This window comes from Zingiber officinale, chromosome 1B (genome assembly GCF_018446385.1).
Source record: "Zingiber officinale cultivar Zhangliang chromosome 1B, Zo_v1.1, whole genome shotgun sequence".
In the NCBI taxonomy this organism is placed as follows: domain Eukaryota; kingdom Viridiplantae; phylum Streptophyta; class Magnoliopsida; order Zingiberales; family Zingiberaceae; genus Zingiber; species Zingiber officinale.
Genome location: NC_055986.1, coordinates 56643216 through 56664545, shown reverse-complemented (window position 1 = coordinate 56664545; position 21330 = coordinate 56643216). Strand labels below are relative to the sequence as shown.

Sequence of the window (21330 nt, the reverse complement as noted above, 5' to 3'; positions counted from 1 at the left end):
AACACACTGCCCCAAGTGTCTGATAACCTCCTGCAACCTTTGTTGTTAGGATCTTGGATGGCTAGAGGGGGGTGAATAGCCTCTTCAAAAGCTAAAACTTAAAGATAAAACTCACACGAGTGGTTAGCGCAGCGGAAAACAAGTTAAGAACAGAATAAGAATAAGAGAAGAAACAAAGCAAACCACAGTGACTCAAGTGTTTACGAGGTTCGGGGATAACTTGCCCCTACTCCTCGGTGTCCGTAAGGTGGACAAGCCGATCTTCGGTAGATCAACCCCGGTGAACACCCGGCTATGAACTTTCTCCTTCTCGGTGGAGTGACCTCTCAACAAAATCTCAACAGGTATGTAGAATATAGCACAAGACTTACTGAGCTTGGTGACTTAGGAGAATGAAAATTAAGCTTACAGTCACGCGAAGGTCAGTGAAACAGAGAGCAAGTCGAGACAGCCGCTTCTCAGCCCCGAGCGTCAAAGCTTTTGCACTGATCGACAGAGAGTGTTTTTTTTTTTCTTCCCCAAGAACTTCTTCTTAACCCTCTCTTCAACCAGCCTTTTATGTCTCTGCCATCTCTGCCTTTCGCCCGCAACGGATCCCTGCCAAACTGCAGCAAATCTCTGCATCCAGCCATAGCATCGCCAATCACGCTTCTTTCTCATCTGATCATCTGAGCTCACACCAATGGAATTCTGGTCTTCACTGGTGTCTCTGAGCTCCACCCAATCACCATGAGTTGAGCTGATCGATGCCAGATCACCGCCAGATCGCAGCCACGACTTTGCTGCTTTAACAGGTTTACAGTGGAACATAGCAAAAGTCTCTCTGGTATCCTCTACTAATGAAGCTCAATTTGAAATCAACCAATTGCAAATTACCAGTAACCTGCACCTCAAAATCTTGCAGCAGATGGTTAGAAATATTTAGGCAAAAGCAACTTTGAATCAGAAAGAATCAGAGAAAGTGCATGCAAAACAGACTATAGTATGGATCGGTCTGCAGACCGATCCATACGTTCAAATCTCTTTTTCGATCGTTACTGATCGGTCTGCGGACCGATCAGGAACTAACCTGATCGGTCCTCAGACCGATCAGGTGTCGCGCGCACAAGCCTGATCGGTCTCCTGACCGATCAGGCATCAATCTGACCGGTCCCGAGACCGGTCAATATCGATACAGTAGCATTCGCAGTATGCTACCGAGTTCTCACCGATCGGTCGGCGGACCGATCAGTAACAACACAGTATGTACCGATCGGTCCGTAGACCGATCGTGCACACTTAGTGTCATCGATCGGTCCCCGACCGATCACCGTGGCACCGGATCGGTCATCGACCGATCCAAGGTCAGGATTTAAGAGGCAAGCTTCCAAGCTTGCTACCCTTAATCCTGACAGCAGAGACCGAGCTACCGAGCTCTTCTCCGACTATACATGCCAAGTTTCCATACTTGGACTTCCCAATACCGTATGTCCGATCACCCTTGATCCATCTGGATTTTCCTGCTGGCTTCACTCACCAGACTTTCCAATTGCTGGTTTCACTCACTGGACTTTCCAATTGCCCGCTTCACTCACCAGACTTTCCATTGCACGGCTTCACTCACCAGACTTCTCCAATTGCAGCTTCACTCACCGGACTTCTCCAATTGCACGGCTTCACTCACTGTGACTTCTCCCGTGCAAGCTCCTTGCTCGGACTTTTCCCAATCAGATTAATCAGGTCAACCAAGTCAACCTTGATTGTCCGAGTTAATTCAATATCTGATTGAAACTTAAATCGTGTCAACATCAAAACAACATCCAGGTCGGATTGTCAACAATCTCCCCTTTTGTTGTTTGACAACACGATTTAAGTTTAGATCGAAATGCTTTCATATCCATAATTTTAGGGAAATCGACCTCCCTAAGACGGATATATCTCAAATATCTTCTCCCCTTTTTCATATTGAGTTTACAATTCGTCTCTAAACTTCAAATACTCTCTCCCCCTTTGTCAAACACGAAAAGGTATATAAAAAAATATGAGGACTGACAAACACCTCCCCCTTAAACCCATATCATAATCCACAAAAAGAAGTAAGATATGATAGAACTCAAGCAATGTCATATACATAGCATGAAAAAGATATCATAGGAGTACAAAACGCATGAAAATAAACATAATGTCTAAAATAGCAACCATCCAGGACAGGCAATCAACATCGTATCTAGAACAAAGTAGCACAATCAACAATCAATCACATAATCAAAATCAACTCGCATCCTCATCATGAGGAGCAGTGTCATCAGCAACAGGATAAGAGAATCCCTGAGGGGGCACGCCGCTGCCTGAAGATGGATCGTCTGTAGAAGGCTGAGGTGGTGGGTGGCTGGCCATCCATCCCATAAACGCCTGATGAGTAGCCAGCTGATGTCTCTGTAGGGTCTCAAAGCGTCGGTCAATGTGGAGACGTAGACCAACGAACTCAGCAGCCACCATCTCCTCGTGGCGATCAAATCGGTCCTCCAACTCCGCGATCTGCCAGCGCAGATCAGGGTCCGCCTCGCCAATGTCAGCAGGAGGAGCAGCTGCAACCTGTCGTGGTAACTCACCTAAAGCTCTCCCATCCTTCCACTGAACCTCCCCATTTCTCCCTATGATTCCAGACTTGGAAAATGCTCGTTTCCCAAGTCGGCAATCCTGCCTGATCATTTTGATTATTCTACCCTTAGAGACATCAACCTGAAGGGTCTCAAGCCAATCAGTAATTATATGCCCATAAGGCATATAAATAGTGAAGCCGCTAGGCTGAGAATATGATATGATCGAGGAGTAGATGCTTGACATGATATCAAAATCGAGACGCCGACGCAAACCATAAAGCATAAGACAATGATATGGTCGGATCTCAGATAGTGGTTTAGATGTGATAGGTAGAAGGCAGTTCGTGACAATTTTAAAAAGAATGTAGTCTTGAGGAGATAATCTCAAGGCTGCAAAAGTAGGGAAGTCAACATCTAGCTCATCTAGCCCTAGTCTAGGCTGTCTGAAGAAGTACTCATAGATTTCGTCAGATGAGATATCAAACGGTGGAGGTAACTCTTCTGGTAAGTCAGGAAATATCGAAAAGACATCACCGGAACACCTCCGACAATCGAGATACTCAAAGAAAGATGAGATACTGAAATCAAGAGTCCGCCTAGCAACTCTTGTTTTAAAACCTTGATCATTAGTCTCATGAAGGTTATTATAGAACTCAGAGACCAAGTCATAGTTGATATCCCGTTCCAAGTAGACTAGAGTATCGAGTTTGTAGTATGCTAAGATTTCGGACACTTGTGGGCAAAATTCGTCCATGAATTTTCTATCCACGGACCTACAAGGGAGTAATTTGAATGTCCTTTGTTGAAAAGCTTCCTCAGTCCGGCGGTTTGGGAATCTACTGGAACTAGCCGGTTGGGGTCGGGAAGAAGCAGCAGGAGTTTTGGATTTGGATGTCTTGGTTGGTTCCTTAGAGGTTCCCTCACCATCAGTGGGTTTCTTCCTAAGGGGACACAATGGGGTGAAATGGGGAGCACCGGAGCCACCGACAATTAAGAACCGAGACAACAAAACAACAAATTCAGTGAGAAACATAATGCTGCCAAATTCTAGAAAGGTAAGAAGTTACCTTGGTGCCATTTGAACCTTAGTATAGGGCGAGTGCTGGAGCTTCGGCGTGCAAAGAGAAGAGAAGGAGTGAACTGGTGGGAAGAGTCGGCTAGGGTTCGTGTGAATGAGGGAAAGAAGAATCGGGGGTTTTAAGGGTTAAGATGGGTGTACAGTGAAGAAAAGATCGGACGGTTGTCCGATCAGAAGGTTTCGGAAGCCCACAGATCGGTCACCAGACCGATCAGGGAACCTCCTGATCGGTCAGTAGACCGATCAGGGAGTGCGAAGCTGATCGATCCTCGGACCGATCAGGGAACTACCTGATCGGTCCGTAGACCGATCAGAGATCGATCAGTAAGCCCAAGTTACAGACTTAACCAATGGAACCACTGATCGGTCTATGGACCGATCAGAAGAACCCTATGCGTATCAGATTATCCTGATCGGTCCCTGGACCGATCAGTGAGCCGCACAAACATACCCTGATCGGTCCCTGGACCGATCAGATTACAGACAGTAAGATTGGGAAGTTTTTGGATCGGTCTGTCGACCGATCCATCTTCTCCTGATCGGGCTGTAGCCCGATCAGTGTCTGATACTGAAATTTTCAGTGATTTCAGTAACCGAAATCCTTAGATATGTTTGATAGGTCGTAGAAGTTTCTCCAGTAAAACTGTCAAACTCAATATCTAGAACCCTGAGAATCTACAATCATAACTATGTCCTAACGATGGGCTCTTATGGTGTGAATTTGTTTATAATTTGAGACTTTCATATTCGACTACAAACACTGAGATTTCAGACAAGTTTCAAGTTTGTCAAAATAGACAACTTGTCCTAATTTGCAATCAAGGCATGAAAGCTGAAATTCTTGATTCTTGTTATGTTTAGTTTCAAGTTTGTCAAAATATATCCAATTTGTTATTATTTCCTTTAATAACCTAGCGTTTTATCAATCAAGGTCATGACATGAACCAAGCAACAATACCAATCAACACATCAACCATCAACCATGATTAGAGAATTTCTAGGCAAATGTCCAACCAAGATTCCTTGGTTGGAATATATGAGTAAGATCTAGGAACCAAATACACATGAATTGTGTAATGGTGTTCCCCAAACTCAATTAATGTCTCTTCAACCTAATTATTCAAGGGATGCATGATACATTTTGAATAATTTGGTTGATCCTAGCATCTCACCCCATTTCTAGCAAACAAAAACATTTTGTTAAACCTTATAGTGTATGTGAGATGTTCCCAAGTTGCCCAAATTTTTTTCCCAATTACTCTTGTCATTTTAATAGTCCTTATTGATCATGGTAAAGTTCTAATGACCTAAGGAGCCAAACACATTCCCAACTCCCTCCTTAAATGACTAAATTCATTCTCCGGAAGGGGTTTGGTAAAAATATCAGCTAGGTTTGACTTTGACTCAACATATGTGAGTGCAATGTCACCCCTAGCTACATGATCTCTTATGAAGTGATGACGCACTTCAATGTGTTTAGTCCTCGAATGATGGACTGGATTTTTAGTTAGGTTGATCGTGCTAATGTTGTCACATAGCACTTGTACACCCTTATAAGAGAGTCCATAATCCTCTAGGGTGTGTATCATCCACAACAACTGTGATACACTCTCTCCCATGGCAATATATTCAGCCTCGGTCGTGGAGAGAGCAACACAATGTTGCTTCCGACTTGACCAACTAACTAAACATGAACCTAAAAATTGGCAACCCCCACTCGTACTTTTCCGATCCAATTTGCACCCAGCATAATCGGAGTCGGTATAACCTATCAAGTCAAAAGACTCGGTACGAGGATACCAAAGACCTACTCTTATTGTGCCCTTAAGATATCTCAAAATTCTTTTAACTGCAATTAAATGAGATTCCTTTGCACAGACTTGATACCTAGCGCACATGCCCACAGCAAAATATCGGGTCCTATCTGTGAGATATAGAAGACTACCGATCATGCTTCTATATTGCGTTAGATCAACTGGTTTTCCACTCTCATCATTGTCAAGGCGAGTGTTTGTCGCCATTGGAGTGGACACTTCCTTAGAGTCACTCATATTGAATTTTCTGAGCATCTCTTGAGTGTATTTTGCTTGATGGACATAAATACCATCTCTAGTTTGTTTGATTTCGAGTCCAAGGAAGAAAGTCAATTCTCCCACTAGACTCATCTCAAACTCACTCTCCATGTGAGTGATGAACTCATTTAAATAGCCCTTGTTGTTTGAGCCACAAATTATGTCATCGACATATACTTGGGCTACAAAAATATTTTCACCATCTCTACGTAGAAATAGTGTTGGGTCTATTTGTCCTCTAACAAAGCCCTTCTCTAGTAGATATGTTGACAACCTTTCGTACCAAGCTCGTGGTGCTTGTTTAAGCCCATAAAGTGCTTTCTTGAGCTTGTACACGTGATTTGGAGATTCGGTATTCACAAATCCCGGTGGTTGTTCAACATAAACTTCTTCCTTAATGAGACCATTTAAGAAGGCCGATTTTACATCCATTTGATAGAGCTTGAAACCTCTATGTGCAGCAAAAGCTAGCATTAAGCGAATGGACTCTAATCGGGCCACTGGAGCATATGTCTCATCATAATCAAGGCCTTCAACTTGACTATAGCCCTTGGCTACAAGTCTTGCCTTGTTTCTAACTACATCTCCCTTTTGGTTCAATTTGTTCTTGAAGACCCATTTGGTTCCAATAATGGTGGTCTTCTTAGGTCTGGGAACCAAGTCCCATACTTGGCTCCTTTCAAATTGACCTAATTCGTCTTGCATAGCTATGATCCACTCAGGATCATGCAATGCCTCATCAATTAATCTAGGTTCAATTTCTGAGATCAAAGCGACCTCATTGGACTCATTTCTAAAGAATGACCTAGTCCTAACCCCTTGATGGATGTCTCCCACAATCTGGTCTTGGGGGTGACTAGTGTCTAGCCTAGACTGCCTTGGTGCTGATGGTGCCTCATGAGTGGTCTCACTTGGCACAGACAAGGACTCAATATCAGGCAATGGATCCACCTGAGTTCTTTGTTGTCCTTGCTCATCATTATCAGAGTCAATTTCGACTCTTTCGATGTTTTGGTCATTCAAACTTAGCCTTCTAAGTTCGAATTGAATTTGTTCTACATCCCTTGATTGATCATTTAAATTAGGGATTTCTTCAAAAGCTACATCAGAGGACTCTTCAATCAATTTAGTCCTACTATTGTAGACTCGATAGGCTTTGCTGATGAGTGAATACCCGACCAGTATCCCTTCATCAGCCTTAGCCGTGAACTTCCCAAGATGATCCTTTGTGTTTAAGATAAACACCTTACAACCAAACACCCTAAGATGTTTAATTGTAGGTGGTTTCCCAAACCAAAGTTCATGAGGGGTCTTCCCTAAAAATCTGTGTATTAGGACTCGATTTTGCACATAGCAAGCTGTACTCACAGCTTCGGCCCATAAGTAGCTCGGCAAAGAGTACTCATTGAGCATGCTTCGTGCAGCTTCCTGTAGGACTCGGCAACCCCATTTTGCTGTGGGGTCCTCGGAGTAGAGAACTCATGTCTATAACCCTTCTCTTGACAAAACTCTAAAAACCTATGGTTTTGGAATTCACCACCATGATCACTCCTAATGGTTTTAATTGTGGTTGATTTTTCATTTTCCGTTCTTCTACAAAAAGAAATGAAAATATCTATGGTTTGGTCCTTATGTTTCAAAAAGAAGGTCCAAGTATATCTAGTGAAATCATCAATAATCACAAGACAATATCTACTTCCATTCAAAGATATTACACTACTGCAATCAAATAGGTCCATGTGCAATAAGTCTAACGGAGTAGAAGTACTTACAATGCTTTTACCTTTATGAACCGCTTTTGTTTGCTTACCCTTTTGACATGCATCACATAGTTTGTTCTTTTGATATTTGATGCTTGGTAAGCCTCGCACTAATCCTTTGTTTGCTAGCTTCCGGATGTTCTTCATGTTTACATGTGCCAACCTTCTATGCCATAGCCAAGACTCTTCTTCTTTTGACATGAAACACTTAATCAAAGCATTAGTAGCACTTTTAAATGATACTTGATAAATATTGTCTACCCTTGTGCCTACTAGTATCGTGTCAAGTGTGTCAATGTTTTTAACCAAACATTGACTTGAATGAAATTCAATTGTGTAACCCGTATCACACAATTGATGACACTTAGGAGATTAAAAGTCATTCCCTTGACTAGAAGGACATTCTTGATATGAAGACATTCGGATATATGAATGTCTCCAACTCCTATTACCTTAAGACTACCATTGTTACCAAAGGACACATTACCTCTACTTTTGTTTTGAAGAGAAGCAAATAGAGATTTGTCCCCGGTCATGTGCTTGGAGCATCCACTATCAACAAACCAAGTTGATAGGTGCTCCCCCTCGATCAATGCCTACAAGATACGAAAGATAGATGTTTTAGGTACCCAAATCTTGGGACCTAATGCATCTACAAGAAGTGACCTAGGAACCCATGCTTTGGTCATACCCTTCCTAGTTCCATGAACCCTAGAATCATTTGATCTATGGTATTGGGTCCTAGACACTAATGAGATAAAACTCGATTCTTTGGGTTGATAACCTATCCCGGCTTTGTTGTAGACTGCCCTTTGGGCATTTAAGATCATGTCTAATGTCTTAGAGCTAGTTGAGAATTTCTCAAGCATTTTCTTGAGCTTCTCAACCTCACTCTTCAAAGCCTTGTTCTCATCTTCAAGAAGCTCTAGATGGAGGTCATCAACCTCATCTTCCCTAAGAGCCTTTAGCATTTCTACTTCTTCTTTTAACAATTTATTTTCTGTTTTCGACTTTTTAAGCAATGTAGATAAATGAGTAATAGTCTTATAACATTTTTCTACATGAGAAGAGGTTACCTCTTCATCATCCGAGGATGATGAGGCCGCGTTTGAAGCATCACTTGAGTTGCCATCGCTTCCGGAGTCCTCCCTTGCCATGAGTGCTAAATGGCGAGTGCTCTTCTCCTTCTTCTCTTCTTCCTCGGATGAGCTTGAAGATGACTCATCCCAAGTGGCCTTAAGGGCCTTCTTCTTTTTGCTTCTTTCTTCTTTCTTCTTGGCTCGTTCTTCCTTCTTCTTGGCTCGTTCTTCCTTCTTGAGCTTAGGACACTCACTTCGGTAGTGCCCTTTCTTACTACATTCATAGCACGTAACGTTAGATTTATCAATGTTCGGATCATTAGGTTTACCTTTGTATCTTCGGCTTCTTCTCATGATCCTCCTCACGAAATTCGCCATTTCGCTTGATGACGATGATTCGCCTTCGTCATCGGACTCGGAGGAAGAGGTGGATGAGGAGATCTCCTTTTCTTTCTTCTTTTCCTTCTTCCTTCTCCCATCCTTGCTCCTTTCTCCTGCAACAAGAGCAATACCTTTCTCCTTTTGGCCTTTGTTAGCAAGTTCATGTAATTCCATTTCACAGAAAAATTCATCTAACTTGACAATTGAAAGATCCTTGGATACCTTGTAGGCATCTACCATAGATGACCACAAGGCATTCCTAGGAAAAGCTTTAAGTGCATACCTTACAAGATCGCGGTTTTCTACATGTTCATCTATGGAATGGAGACCGTTAATGATCTCTTTAAACCTACCATGAAGTTCACTTACATTCTCATTTTCCTTCATGGTGAGGTTCTGGAGTTGGTTGAGGAACAAGTCTCTCTTGGCAATTCGAGAGTCCCGAGTCCCTTCTTGAAGCTCAATGAGCTTGTTCCATAGATCTCTTGCACTAGTAAAAGGACCTACCTTGACTAGTTGGTCCTTGGCGATTCCACATTGCAAGGTGACCATGGCCTTGGCATCGGCTTGTGCTTTGCGGAGTTGTTCGGTAGACCACCTTGACGATTCGAGCTCCTTACCTTCCTCATCTCTTGGTGGTGTGTAGCCTTCCTTGACTGAGAACCACATGGCAATGTCCGTCTTTAGGTAATACTCCATGCGTCCCTTCCAGTACTGGAAATCTGCCCCTTCAAAGTAAGGTGGTCGATTTGTGCTAAAGCCTTCCCTCATGGCCATCTCTTTGCTCTTAGGTTGTTAAGCCGGATGAAGAGCTCCAAGCTCTGATACCACTTGTTAGGATCTTGGATGGCTAGAGGGGGGTGAATAGCCTCTTCAAAAGCTAAAACTTAAAGATAAAACTCACACGAGTGGTTAGCGCAGCGGAAAACAAGTTAAGAACAGAATAAGAATAAGAGAAGAAACAAAGCAAACCACAGTGACTCAAGTGTTTACGAGGTTCGGGGATAACTTGCCCCTACTCCTCGGTGTCCGTAAGGTGGACAAGCCGATCTTCGGTAGATCAACCCCGGTGAACACCCGGCTATGAACTTTCTCCTTCTCGGTGGAGTGACCTCTCAACAAAATCTCAACAGGTATGTAGAATATAGCACAAGACTTACTGAGCTTGGTGACTTAGGAGAATGAAAATTAAGCTTACAGTCACGCGAAGGTCAGTGAAACAGAGAGCAAGTCGAGACAGCCGCTTCTCAGCCCCGAGCGTCAAAGCTTTTGCACTGATCGACAGAGAGTGTTTTTTTTTTCTTCCCCAAGAACTTCTTCTTAACCCTCTCTTCAACCAGCCTTTTATGTCTCTGCCATCTCTGCCTTTCGCCCGCAACGGATCCCTGCCAAACTGCAGCAAATCTCTGCATCCAGCCATAGCATCGCCAATCACGCTTCTTTCTCATCTGATCATCTGAGCTCACACCAATGGAATTCTGGTCTTCACTGGTGTCTCTGAGCTCCACCCAATCACCATGAGTTGAGCTGATCGATGCCAGATCACCGCCAGATCGCAGCCACGACTTTGCTGCTTTAACAGGTTTACAGTGGAACATAGCAAAAGTCTCTCTGGTATCCTCTACTAATGAAGCTCAATTTGAAATCAACCAATTGCAAATTACCAGTAACCTGCACCTCAAAATCTTGCAGCAGATGGTTAGAAATATTTAGGCAAAAGCAACTTTGAATCAGAAAGAATCAGAGAAAGTGCATGCAAAACAGACTATAGTATGGATCGGTCTGCAGACCGATCCATACGTTCAAATCTCTTTTTCGATCGTTACTGATCGGTCTGCGGACCGATCAGAAACTAACCTGATCGGTCCTCAGACCGATCAGGTGTCGCGCGCACAAGCCTGATCGGTCTCCGGACCGATCAGGCATCAATCTGACCGGTCCCGAGACCGGTCAGTATCGATACAGTAGCGCAGTATGCTACTGAGTTCTCACTGATCGGTCGGCGGACCGATCAGTAACAACACAGTATGCTACTGAGTGTTTACTGATCGGTCCGTAGACCGATCAGGGCACACTTAGTGTCACTGGATCGGTCTGCCGACCGATCACCCGTGCCACTTGTGCCACTGGATCGGTCATCAGACCGATCCAAGGTTGTGATTTAAGAGGCAAGCTTCCAAGCTTGCTACCCTTAATCCTGACAGTCCAGAGACCGAGCTACCGAGCTCTTCTCCGACTATACATGCCAAGTTTCCATACTTGGACTTCCCAATACCAGATGTCCGATCACCCTTGATCCATCTGGATTTTCCCTTGCCTGGCTTCACTCACCAGGACTTTCCAATTGCCTGGTTTCACTCACCAGGACTTTCCAATTGCCTGGTTTCACTCACCAGGACTTTCCAATTGCCTGGCTTCACTCACCAGGACTTTCCAATTGCCTGGCTTCACTCACCAGGACTTCTCCAATTGCCTGGCTTCACTCACCAGGACTTCTCCAATTGCCTGGCTTCACTCACCAGGACTTCTCCCGTGCCAAGCTCCTTGCTCGGACTTTTCCCAATCAGATTAATCAGGTCAACCAAGTCAACCCTGATTTGTCTGAGTTAATTCAATATCTGATTGAAACTTAAATCAATGTCAACATCAAAACAACATCCAGGTCAGACTGTATCAACATTTGTGACCCTTATTATTTCGACAAACAGGTACCTGTAATGCCTGCTACTCCAGCACCATTTTTCCCTAACAAATTACTGTAGGAACAACAAAAATACATCTCCTGGTGCGAAGTCAAAATTGAAAGACTACAGAAAGAGGTCAGTCATTATAAAAATTTGTATGAATAAATTCTTTAGAAGGAGAACTACAAGCAGATTATGCGAAACTCCATAAGGAAGTAGCTTCAGAGGAAGAAACTGCTAATATGCTATACTCTGAAACAACATAGGGGATTTCTACAATACATGAAGGCAAATGCCCAAGACTTGTTAAAAACATGTTATATAATCTACAAGTTGAGATGGGCATTCCAGGTATTCCTAAGTTCTCCCTCAAAGCAATATTAGACACAGGCGCAACTACTTGCTGTGTTGACCAGCATTCAGTCCCTAAACAAGCGCGTGAAGAAAATACCTTCCTAGTCCACTTTAGCGGTATAAATTCCCAACAAATAACTAAATTAAAGATGAGACCGAGCCAAATGACTATTGGAGATAATAATTTCCACATTCCTTATACATATAGTTTTCCCATAGTTCTCGGAGACAAGATACAGATGATTATTGGCTGCAATTTCATCAGGGCAATGAATGGAGGGGTCAGGATTGAAGGTAATGTGGTTACCTTTTACAAAAATTTAACTATCATCAACACACTTCCCTCCGCAGATACTGTAGCTGCTATAAAGGAATTTGATTTAGAGGAAGAAGAATATCTTCAGATAAAAGAAATTGTCTCTTATACTACTGGCAAATCTTCACAATCTTTTACTGAGCAATTTGCCCCTTTACTAAAGGAGCTCAAGGAGCAGGGATTCATTGGAGATAATCCCTTGCAACACTGGTCAAAGAATCAAATTTTATGTTATCTGGACATCAAAAATCCATATTTCATCATCGAAGATAGACCACTCAAGAATCTTACTCCCAATCAAAAGGTAGCATTTACACGACATGTGAAACATTATTGAAGCTGCATATTATTAGACCCAGCCACAGTCGACACAGAACAACAACAATAATTATAAATTCTGGGACAACTATTGATCCAGACATTGGCCGGGAAGTAAAAGGGAAAGAGCGGATGATTTTCAATTATAAAAGGCTTAATGATTTGACAAATAAAGACCAGTACAGCTTACCAGGTATAAATACAATCTTACAAAAGATCAGTACAAGTTCCATTTATTCCAAATTTGACCTTAAAAGCGGTTTTCATCAAGTTGCAATGCATCCGGAGTCCATTGAATGGATAGTATTTTGAGTACTTGATGGCTTATTTGAATGGCTGGTGATGCCATTTGACCTAAAAAATGCACCAGAAATTTTTCAATGAAAAATGGACAACTATTTTAAAGGTACTGAAGAATTTATAGTCGTTTATATTGATGATATTTTTGTCTTCTCCAAAAATGAAGTGGAGCACGACAAGCATTTAAAAATCATGCTCAGTATTTGCCAACAGAATGGGCTAATTTTCAGCCCATCTAAAATGAAGATAGCGGTTCCTGAAATAGAATTCCTTGGAGCCATACTCGGGAACAGAAAGATAAAGCTTCAGCCTCATTATTACCAAAATCACGGAATTCCAAGATGAAGACCTCATGGCAAAGAAAGGCATGCAATCATGGTTAGGCATCTTAAACTATGCCCGTAATTATATTCCTAACCTCGGTAGATTACTTGGACCTCTATATGCAAAAATCAGTCCAACTGGTGACAAACGAATGAATTTTCAAGATTGGTCCTTAGTTAAAAGGATAAAAGAAGTAGTCTGAAATCTTCCTGATCTGGAAATCCCTCCCGAGGATTGTTTTATTATCCTTGAAATTGATAGGTGTAAAAGGATGGAGCGGGGTGTGCAAATGGAAGAAATGCAAATTTGACCCAAAGTCTTCAGAAAGGGTCTGTGCATATGCCAACGGCAAGTACTCACCACTCAAATCTACAATAGTCGCGGAAATACACGCAGTTATAAACACCTTAGAAGCTCTAAAAATTTATTATCTTGATAAACGGGAGCTGATCATCAGAACGGATTGTCAAGCAATTATAAGTTTTTTCGGGAAAATAACCTCCAACAAACCTTCCCGAATACGGTGGTTAGCCTTCACCGATTATATAACCGGCACCGACATTCCTATCTACTTCGAACATATTGACAACAAGGATAATCAATTAGTTGATGCGTTATCACGACTAATAACTTGTCTTGTCCTTTTAGAATGGTCGGAGTAAATACTTGGCGGGCTGGAATTAATCCCTCTAGCATTGAAGGAAGTTCATCAACAACCCAGCCTGGAAGTGAAGAAGGAGATTCTGAAAGTAATCAACAACCTCTCCAGTTGGCTGAGCAATACCAAAAGTTACTGCAACGACAGCACCCCATATCCCTTGACGAAGACTAGAGGATCCGGGATGAGCTGCATAACATCTAACAACAAGCGGCCGCACAAGCCATGAATGCCCTCCAACAACTCTGAATATTGCACTCCCTTACGTTACGAGAATGCCAACAGCTAAGCATGAAGGATAACTGGTGGTCAGGATGGCATCCCATCACATGACAAGTGGATCACCAGCTAGAACTGACAGCTAGCTTACTTAACGACGCAACAAGGAGAATGAATAATTTCAAGGTCTGAACCAGCAGAAACCTTTATGTGCTGAAACCTTATCCTACTTTACTTTATATCAAGTCGTACTATAAAGCAAGGAATCTTATCTTACTTTTGTGCTGTAAATCTTACTTTAAGTGTTGTAAAGCTAAGTAAGCACTATGGACACCTCACGATATTCGTTCTTATTAGATAAGGAAAGCATCTTGCGATGAGGCCCAATGAGCACCCGAAGAGCTTTCTCTTTATCTATATAAGACGTATTCGTGTTCCTTTGCAAGGCATTCAAGAATCAAAGCCTTACTGAGAAAATAGTCTACAAGGGACTGTAAATTTCTGAAGTTTGAAATAAGAAGAGTTTGCATCTTTTAAGTAAGTTCTTATCTCTTTTATTTCCTACTTGCTGTTTCGATCCACAGCTCTCTCTCTCTCTCTCTCTCACTCTCACTCCGCCCCACCTCTTGGTATCAGTGCAAGGTTAGTCTTTTCATGAACTATTATTGTTAAAATATTGGTATTATGCAAACTAAGCTAACAAAGAACAAGTCTTATCTTGGCATCACAGGCAATTGGCCTTATAAGCCCAAGCAAACACTTGTGTCAGTCTAGCTTGGTGAGGAACTACCCTTTTTAGCAATAATAAGCTTCAGGATAAGTAACTATCCTTCAATCCTATGTTTATGAGCAATTTTGTTATAACTAAAAACACTCTACCCTAATGTGAAGCCATTCAAGCAACTGATCCCATAGAAACACCAATAGTAGGTTTTGCTAAACCGAGTGATCACTATATAAAGAGGTCTTCATCTACAGGCACATATACGCAATGCAAACGCAACACTACGCAACTTAAGACACTTGAATTTTACTATTCATCTATACTGTTCATTACATTCATTTTCCTCTCAGTCAGTTGTTTGACTTGAGCATCAGAGTACCTGTGCCGGCAACCCCTCCTTGCCCCGGTTGTTGACGTTTCCTTTCCTCTACTCATTTTTTTGACACACAGAATTCTTCGATTTCAAATAGAATAAATAATATTATCAATGTGAACTATAATTAAAATGTCCATGTTATAACAGCTATACATTATAGTTGTTATAACAGCACAAAAGTTTTAAAAGGATGAGACGTTTTTTCCATTATAAAAGAAAAAGAATTTCTTTTAACGATTTTAATTAAAAAAACGTTTTTTTTATTTTTCCTTTATATATATTAGTTTATGAATATTAATGAATAAGAGGCTTTTTGTATATTGATTGAAAAAAATATGAAGCGTTAAAAAAAAGTTATCTAGTGGTTTTAAAAAACAAATACCCCATGAATTAACTATTTGAACCGTCGATTTAAACTAGTGATTCAAATTGTCGATTCGTAATTAATTTTAGGTTGAAATCGGCAAGTCTGAATCGAGTTAACGAATAACTAGTCCATAGCCAGTTATGATTCTAAGCTATGTTTGAATAAAAAAAATAATGATAATTTTAATTAGCCTCATTGATTATTTTTGATGTGATCGATTTGGTCCTACGGAAATTTTCTATCGGCCATAAGGATAAATCGGGAAGCGCACGCGGCGGCCAGCCCAGAAGTCCAATATCCTTTGATTATGCCCCTCATTTGGAGAAAAAATTCTTGTAAATACATTATAGTTGGGGTTCAAACTATGGGTGTTTGGGAGATAATTTAGATGTTCTATCGTGATATCATGACTCCGAGGACTGTGAGCTATGTTTGAATGATTGTACAGGTAAAGGAGAGTGAATAAATAAAATTTTTAAATTCAAATTTCTTTTCTTTACTTTGCAGAAGAAGAAGACTTTAATATTAGTATTCGAAGTTTAAATATTAAGTTTAATATAGAAAAATAATAAAAATTAAACTATAAAAATCTTTTTCTCTACAATTTATAATTGTTTAAGTGAATTACTCCTCGAAACTACTAATGGAAGAAATCTTTCCTTTTTGGAGGTAAAGCCATCTTGTATAAATATAATTCTCTTTTATAAAATATAAAATGAAGTAGAAAAGGAACTACAATGTAAATATAACCTAACAGAAAAAAAAAACTTCGTCCGGATTGAATGCAACACTTCGAGATAGAAATATAGTAATATCATGCGCACAAAAGAGTGCAGTAGACATATCCATCTCCTCTATTTGAAGTGGATTGATTCACTATTTATATCGAGGGTTGAATTTTGATAAAGATCAAGATTTTATTCTTCGTTGACTAATTTTAATTTCTTAATTTACTCATTTTTAATGGTATAACGGATGACAAATTTCATTTTTTATATAATTGATTCGTTATTTATAGAGTTAGTTTGATGACCAACAATTGACTTGAAAACAATCAACAATTCCTTCCATCTGAAAACCCTATAAGCAACAATCATTTCTTAACCAATTGCTTGCTATTAGTATTATTATGACACAATGACACAAAGTCTACTCATATACTTGTCTGTCAACATCTCTTCATTGACCTCCGACTTGGGCTTTGGCTTGCAATTGGCTCTTCAAGCCTGTGATTGTTTTTTTTTTCATAAATTTGTATTAAATATCTAATTTATATTAATTAATTCTAAAAATAATTCGATCCTATCTAAGTTTTTTTTATTGATCATAAAGTATATTTTATGATTTTTTTTATAATTCAAATATCTAAATTTTCGAATTGACTAATCCTAAAAGTAATCCGCCTAATTTTATAAAAATTTTCCACCAACCATTAAAATAAATTAAAAAGTAGTCATAAAAATATATTCAGATGACAAACATTCTTAGACATGTTTCTTATTACAAAGAAAAATATTCTTAGACCTGTTTCTTATTACAAAGAAAAATCTTTTACAGTACACCTCAACTAGACTATTAGAAGATATGATTATTATACCATTACTCCCGAAAACTTATGATTATTCTTCGTAGGACTATGTTTGAGTGCCAATCAATCAACTCATTTGTATAGCTTTATGACCTAAGATGCACATACTATCCAGCGACTGTGATCACTGACATAATTCTTTTGACCTTTCCCTATTAACAAAGTTTGATTCGACTACCCTCTACATATTGTTTTGCGCAAAAAAAAAAAAAAGTCATACTACTGTTTTTGATCAATTTCTAATTTAAATTACAATCAACAACTCTGTCATTCAGTCACCTCAAGCTAAAATAAAAATCCTTCTTCTCAAACAAGCTGACAATTGACCACAGTGACAACTCAATTAACTAGTTTACTAAAGATATATATCAATCGACTAATCATCCTTGACCTCAAGCTAATTTATCAACTTTAACCCCAAAATAAATAATCTCTTATCAAGCATGCATGCGTCTAAACAAAAACTTTAATAAATAACACTCATCGTGCATGTCTTCATGTTGATCATGTTCCTCCCCTCAGGCGCTCCTCGACAAACCTCCATCTATAAAAATTTGGCTCTGAGTCCTACTCGATCAAGGCCATTTGAACCAACACCCCAACACAAACACATAGAAGACCTTTATCTGCTAGTTCACTACTCGAGACTTCTTATCTGCCATGAGTTTCATCACTAATATCTCTTAAACTTTCACCTATTAGGAGATCACTACTCAGAGACCTCTTGTTTAATTGCAATCATATCTGTTAGGAGTACACTCCTCTGAAACTTCTTATCTGTTAGGACTTCAAGCCTCCGAAACTTCTAATCTATCATAAGTTTACTACTCCGAGGCTTCCTATCTGTCAGGAGTTCCACCTCTGAAATTTCTCATAAATCAATATCTCTTGGACGTCCACTTGCGTCACTCCTCCAAGACTTCTAGTCAAATTGCAACCATAGCCATTAAGATACTGCATTTACATTCTTGATATAAGAGTATCAATTTTATCTAACTTAAAATAACTAACACAACTCAAGTATATTACATTAAAAGCCTTCTCCTTGAGTCAAACCTTCTAGAGTTTGATTGCACAAACAGCCTAAACACATACTTGCAACAAAATAGGAAATCATATAAAATCAAAGAATACATGAAATACATAAATAGGATAGATTAACTTTTCTAGGCATTCAACAAAAGCTTGAACAGAAAATTCTAAGACATAAATTACATTGATGAATTCAAAGATATAAAAAACAGGCTAGGCTAATCTATCCACACTCAGCTTTTCAAATTAGCAGCAAACACAAGCCTTCTAGATTAAGATATTACCAAAAAAAATCACTTTCCCTTCCAATCACACTAAAACTCAAGTATCTGAACTACCACCAAATCATGAATCAACTTTATTTGACAACAAAGGCCACAATGAGTACCAACCGTTGTAATTAAAACAAGAATTTCATGTCTTACATCACTGATTATTTCATAAAGTACTAGGCGGAATAAGTTGTCCTACATTTCACCTTGCAGAAGCATTGAATCATACTAATAAATACTTTAAAAAAAAAATAGGAAAAAATAAAGTGCATTGCCTACATCAAGATCCAGAAAAAAAAAACAGACATTATAATCACAATTCACAAATCTATTTTGCTATCACACTAATTCCTCTGTATGAGAGAGTCAAGACCCATCACACCAAAGAAACCAAGATAAGTTTTAAACCAAGAAAAGTTTTGGCTGCACTCAACTAAAGGAACATGTTGTAAATCTTTCAAGTTGAGTTCATAACCTACTTTATGTATTGAGAAACCCACTTGAAGCCATCACCATACCCCATCTTACGCACAATGCTGCACATAAAAACTTCGAGGGGACGGACATTGGAGTCTGCAAGATTCACCTTGCCCTTGCCAGTTGTGAAATTGTTCAAGCCTAAATGAAAGCGCAACTCATCCTCTGATGCTGCATACGGAATGTCAATCTTGTTTCCAAGAATGAGAAATGGAACATTTGCCAAGGAATCATCAGATAGAAGTGCATCCAGCTCCTTTTTTGACTCTGCAAACCTCTCCTTGTCAAATGCATCCACTAGATATACCACTGCATCAACCTATTAAAAAAAACAGCAAGTAAAAAAATCATAGCCAATAAAACATACCAGCAATGTAAGCTCCTGACTTCTTAAAAGGAGATATAAATGACATGCAATCTATAGTCTCAAAATTAGTAAAAACAATCTCCGAACAAATTTAGTATTTCCACAAGTGTCATTACCACTGGTACATAAGCTTGCTGCAGGAACAATGGGTGAATTATGTGAACGTAATTTAGATATGTTAAATGATTTTCTGCATTTATGGCAATGTGAATCAATGCATGATTGTTTCAGAATGGTGACAAAAGATAAGCAAAGATAATTTCTTTAAAAGACCATACTGACATAAATAATACATACATCATTGAAATTTGATATATAAAAAAAAAATTGAGTCGAATTCCAGATGTTCCGGCAAGTAAAACTTCCAAAATTAATTATTACTTAAATTATGGCTTCCAAGAAAAGGAAATTCCCAAACTTAAGGAACTCCGGCAAAATGGTCCAAATGCTTCTTGGAACGCACAAGCAGTCAAGGACCACAGATTGCTTTTTCTCTTTTGGCTGAGTGCCAAGGGCAGCAAAATGCTGCCTTCTCCAGAAGAATGGAGAAGCAATAGGGACGGCAAATTGCTACAACTTAATTATACCACCTCCCAACTGATAGATCTGCCATCCAACCACCCGTGCTCTATTTTTCATTCAAAAAAAAAAACTGGCTACGGAAAAAGAAAAGAATGGAAAGGCAATCAACCTTGGCGTAGTAATCCTTCCAGACACGTCGCGCGATCTGATGTCCTCCCAAGTCAAAAGCCTTGAACTTGATCTTCCCGATGCTCAGCTCCTCTGATGTCGGGTACTGCGTAGGCTGGTGTTGAACCAACCTCTGGGTTCAAACAAGACAAATCCAAGCGGATCAGCCTCAAATCAGGGGCCAAAACAAGGTTGAAAAATGAAATCGAATTCGACCTCATCCTTGAGCATGTGCAGGAGAGTGGTCTTTCCGGCGTTGTCCAACCCTAAGAAAAGGATCTTGGCTTCCTTCTGCAAGAGGCCGATGGAGGCAAGGACGCTGTAAAACCAATCAACAAGGAACATCGTCGCCGGCGAATAATAACTGGGCGACAAAATCTAGAGAATCAAAGAGAACGGATGAGATCCAGGTACTGGCAGCCCGAAATCTCGCCAAACTCAAACCGAAAATCAATCGAACCGAAGCTTTAATGCAAAGAGCGAGGTGGGAAAATAGGAACTAAAAAAAACTTTTGGTTTCTATTTTTTATTTTTTTAAAAAAATATGTATTTTTCTTATAAAATAATTTTTAAATATTCTCTTTCTTTTTCATAAAATGATATAACTTTTTAAAAAAAATTAGAAATTACCAACCAAATAATACTGGTAAACGTCGCTGAACGATACTTAGAATAGTAAAAAGATAACAATGTTTATTTCAAATGGTCCATATCGTTGACTCCCTATTAGATATAGTTAAATAAATTACGAAGGACTTTAACTAAGAATCGACCAAGTCTTATCTGGGACAATGCCTCTACATGAACTATAGGCAAAATAATAGGATGCTTGGAATAATGAAAAGAGAAGAGGAATTGATATTTAACATTTTTCTTTTATAATTAAAGTATCCACTTCTTCGAATCGATTAATTCTGGAAATGACCAGTCCAGTTCTATAAAAAAATTTTACCGGTTATCAGAATAAATCGAGAAATACTAATGGAGACCTATCTAGACGACTATCATTCTTAGGTCCGCTTCTCACAAGAGGAAAAATTCATTGCAATGCGCTGCAGCTGAGATGTTAACTTTAGATCACTTTGTTATTGAAGGGAAACTAACAATAGTTGAGCTATTACATTGCATAGCGTCTATTAGACCTGACTACGGAATGAGTTTGAATCTGATCTAGCTCGGATCATAATCAAATCAACGACCCGATTACCAGTTGACCTGGTTCAATGGGTCCAACTTGTAATCAGTTTATTTCTAGACGGCCCATTACAAGTTGGACCCTTGATTAATTGACGAACTAGCGGTTCAACTGTCA

The 21330-nt window shown here is 39.8% G+C and overlaps 1 protein-coding gene across 1 annotated transcript; it reads right to left on the bottom strand.

Annotated features, from left to right (window-relative positions):
* Positions 1-18767: 18767 nt before the first annotated feature.
* On the bottom strand, positions 18768-20489 carry LOC121967247 (GTP-binding protein SAR1A-like). Its single transcript, XM_042517352.1, has 3 exons — positions 20235-20489; positions 20020-20151; positions 18768-19280 (listed from the first exon to the last, which is right to left on the bottom strand). The coding sequence occupies exons 1-3, from the start codon at positions 20361-20363 to the stop codon at positions 18960-18962; spliced, it is 582 nt and encodes a 193-aa protein (XP_042373286.1). The 5' UTR covers positions 20364-20489; the 3' UTR covers positions 18768-18959.
* Between the last annotated feature and the right edge of the window lie 841 nt (positions 20490-21330).